The sequence below is a fragment of the Hipposideros armiger genome, unplaced genomic scaffold, assembly GCF_001890085.2.
Source record: "Hipposideros armiger isolate ML-2016 unplaced genomic scaffold, ASM189008v1 scaffold_248, whole genome shotgun sequence".
NCBI classification, from domain to species: domain Eukaryota; kingdom Metazoa; phylum Chordata; class Mammalia; order Chiroptera; family Hipposideridae; genus Hipposideros; species Hipposideros armiger.
In genome coordinates this window covers 909,120-910,567 of record NW_017731598.1, presented here as the reverse complement: position 1 = coordinate 910,567, position 1,448 = coordinate 909,120, and the positions used below count along the sequence as shown (strand labels likewise).

At 38.4% G+C, this 1,448-nt stretch overlaps 1 protein-coding gene across 1 annotated transcript in view; it reads left to right on the top strand.

The window, feature by feature from the left end:
- PPP1R21 (protein phosphatase 1 regulatory subunit 21) overlaps positions 1-1,448 on the top strand; it is a 66,783-nt gene that overhangs the window by 17,408 nt on the left and 47,927 nt on the right. Inside the window, exon 2 of the mRNA XM_019655874.1 lies at positions 672-740. Coding sequence (XP_019511419.1) covers positions 672-740 — 69 coding nt within the window. The remainder of the gene's footprint in view (positions 1-671; positions 741-1,448) is intronic.

Sequence of the window (1,448 nt, the reverse complement as noted above, 5' to 3'; positions counted from 1 at the left end):
GCCATGACTTTTCCGAAGACCCAATAGTACCTACTTCATAGGGTTTTGAGGATTAATGAGCTAATACATGTAAAGCCCTTAGGATGGTGCCGGGTATGTAATGCGCATTTGGATGTTAGCTGCTATTATTATTAATTTCTAAATTGAGCCTGCTTCTCAGTTGCTTTTGTACACTGCCTCAGCTGATGCCCGAGAACAAGTCTTCCATTCCTGATGACATTTGCATGAGTAATATTAGGCATATTGTCCTTTGGGGTATGTTGATACTCTGCACTTTGATTTTCTGTAGAATTCTTATTCCATAATTGGTCCAATTGTATGTGTTTTACAGATGAATGGTGTGCCAGAGTTTCAAGGAAAATAGTAGTTTTTATTTAGCAAGGCAACTGGTTCCACAGAAAGAACTATATAGTGGAAGTCAAGAGACCTGGATTTTAGTCTCGGTTTTGCTGCGGATTAGTTTTATGTCACTGGGCAGCTCAGCCACTGTGTCTTCATCTGTAAGGTGACAGAATGAGGGTACCTACTGTCCTCTGGGCTAATATTTTTGTTTTCATATATGAGTATATGTGAGAAGATAGTTACTCAGTGTAATGATACCTGTAGAGTGATTTTCTTGCTGTAAGTGATTGCTTTGTGTTAGAAATTAATTATTGCTTACTCTGTTTTAGCTTCGGGCACAGAATCAGGTCCTGAAAAAAGGTGTTGTGGATGAACAAGCGAATTCTGCTGCTTTAAAGGTATGCAACAGGGTATTTGAACTGTGAGGGTTAAGTGAGTGAGTGGTGATGCTCAAAGCAGGGGATTTGGCTGGTTTTCTGGGTTAAAGTCCCAACTCTGACACTGATTTACTAGGGATAGGGATGAGTAACATATTTTTTGTGTTTAACCTTCCTATTTGCTTCAGTGTGACTGTGATGTTGATTTCCTTAGCTAAAAATTACAAAAATGTATTATTTTACTTAATTGAATGCATTTCTCTTATACTTCAAGCTCTTTACTTAGCTCAGTTCATGTGGATTAAGGGGCTTCTTATCTGTCTTGATCACTAGACAGTGCTGTGAGAGGGGCAATACCATATTCATGTTTATACCCCCATCATTCAGCAGATGGTTGTCCCCTAATAGATGGATTTGAAAGTGAATCATTTAGTCCATTAATCATGCTTTGGGGTTAGGCTATTTAATAGTAATGATCTGAGTTAATCAGGACACTCTGTTTGAGTGATACATTTTACTATCAGCACCTTTGTTAAATGAGGGGAGAAACATGTAGGAATTTGTTTCTACCTCATTCTAGTAGGCAATAAATATTGCTTAGTGATACTTGCAATTGGATAAGTAATTCTAGGATATGCATTCCTTCTTGGCCCAGTTCCAGTTAAACATACTGCCACTTTCAGTCTTTTGCTCTTTCCCTTACCCTTTCTTTCTACCAAAGGGGTTGGG